This window comes from Mustela nigripes, chromosome 1 (assembly GCF_022355385.1).
Source record: "Mustela nigripes isolate SB6536 chromosome 1, MUSNIG.SB6536, whole genome shotgun sequence".
NCBI classification, from domain to species: domain Eukaryota; kingdom Metazoa; phylum Chordata; class Mammalia; order Carnivora; family Mustelidae; genus Mustela; species Mustela nigripes.
The window spans coordinates 45,221,120-45,223,078 of record NC_081557.1 but is presented as its reverse complement, the minus strand read 5'-3'; the positions used below and the strand labels follow the sequence as shown (position 1 = coordinate 45,223,078).

Here is a 1,959-nt window from a genome sequence, read left to right as displayed (position 1 = left end):
CTCTCCCTACCTGTGATCTCTATCTGATAAATAAATAAAATCTTTTACAAAAATGAAAAAAAAATTCTTTGCTGTTAGTTAATAAAAATTTGAAGCAAGATTGAGACAAATATGAAGAGAACCAACACATCTATTTGATTCCACAAGATTTCTGAAGAGATGATGAAAGTTAAAACAACAACAACAACAATCATGTTCATGTGATGGTCCCAAATTGAGTTGGCACAGAAAATACAAAGAGAGATTTGAGATGCATGCTGAGTGCCCCCTGAAGTGATAGCAGTGACAATTGCTCCTTTGAAGTTTAACTTCAGTAGACTCCAGAGCCCAGAATGTTGTAATTTATCTTAAATTTCTGTAAGAAATGACTGTAGAATTCATTTTTTTACAGTTCCAACTATTCTCTGTGGAGACCTTATTTAAAATATTGTTCAATGTAGGGCATCTGTGGAATTCAGAGGGTGAAACCTCTGCCTGTGAATCACATCCTTATGGCAGGGTCCTGGGATCCAGCCCCATATTGGGCTCTCTGCTCAGCAGGGAGCCTGCTTACCTCTTTCTCTACCTGCCTCTCTGCTTACTTGTGATCTCTCTCTCTCTCTCCGTCAAATAAATAAAATCTTAAAAATAATATTGTGTGACAATTATATGAGGACTGTTAAAAAATACTGTTGACGATAATTTTGCACAAAATAGCAACTTTGAAAACCATTTACTTTTTCTCTTAGGAAAAGATGTCTGTATCTCTGAAAGGCTCCAATTGCACCAAATTCCAGGTCTCTGAGTTCATCCTGATGGGATTCCCAGGCATGCAAAGCTGGCAACACTGGCTCTCCATTCCATTGGCAATACTCTACCTCTCTGCAATTGTTGCCAACATCCTCGTCCTCATCACCATTTGCCAGGATCCTGCCCTTCAGCAGTCTATGTACTACTTCCTGGGCATTCTCTCTGTGGTAGACATGGGCCTGGCCACCACCATCATGCCCAAGATCTTGGCCATCTTCTGGTTTGATGCCAAGGTCATCAGCCTCCCTGAGTGCTTTGCTCAGATTTATGCCATTCACTGCTTTGTTGGCATGGAGTCTGGTATCTTCCTCTGTATGGCTTTTGACAGATATGTAGCAATTTGTCACCCTCTTCGCTACACATCAATTGTCACCAATGCCTTAATCTTAAAGGCTACTGTGTTCATGGTACTTAGAAATGGTTTGCTTGTCATTCCGGTGCCTGTGCTTGCAGCCCAGCGTAATTATTGCTCCAAGAATGAGATTGAGCATTTCCTGTGCTCTAACCATGGGGTCACTAGTCTGGCTTGTGATGACAGGAGGCCAAACAGCATCTTCCAGTTGATTCTGGCATGGCTTATAATGGGGAGTGACCTAGGTCTCATAATATTGACATACATTTTGATTTTGCGCTCTGTACTTAGACTGAACTCGGCTGAAGCTGCATCCAAAGCTCTGAGCACTTGTAGCTCCCATCTGATCCTTATTCTCTTCTTCTACACAATTGTTGTTGTGACTACAGTAATGCACCTGGCAGAACCCAAAGGTTCTTTGATTCCAGTTCTACTCAATGTGCTGCACAGCATCATCCCCCCTTCCCTCAACCCTATAGTTTATGCACTTAGGACTAAAGAACTCAGGGCAGGCTTCCAAAGGAACTTTTGTTGGAGATGAGAAAAGAACACCAGTCTGCAGTGATTTTCTCCATAATTTTACATTTTCTTCAGCTTCTTCTAGAACGGATAGTAGAAATTCAATTATAACAGGGAAAGTGAAAGCCCTTTGAGATAGCTTTTTCACAGTGTAAAAGCATGTGAATACAAAAACAAACATTCCCAGTAGCTCCAAAATATTCATAAGAGATTATATTTACTACAAAGCTGTGATCACCAAGACAGCATGGTACTGGCATAAAAACAGACACATTGACCAGTGGAACAGAGTAGAGAGC

The 1,959-nt window shown here is 41.0% G+C and overlaps 1 protein-coding gene across 1 annotated transcript; it reads left to right on the top strand.

The window, feature by feature from the left end:
• Positions 1–734: 734 nt before the first annotated feature.
• On the top strand, positions 735–1,682 carry LOC132013457 (olfactory receptor 56B1-like). The gene has a single exon (XM_059393253.1). The coding sequence runs from the start codon at positions 735–737 to the stop codon at positions 1,680–1,682; it is 948 nt and encodes a 315-aa protein (XP_059249236.1).
• The last annotated feature ends 277 nt before the right edge of the window (positions 1,683–1,959 follow it).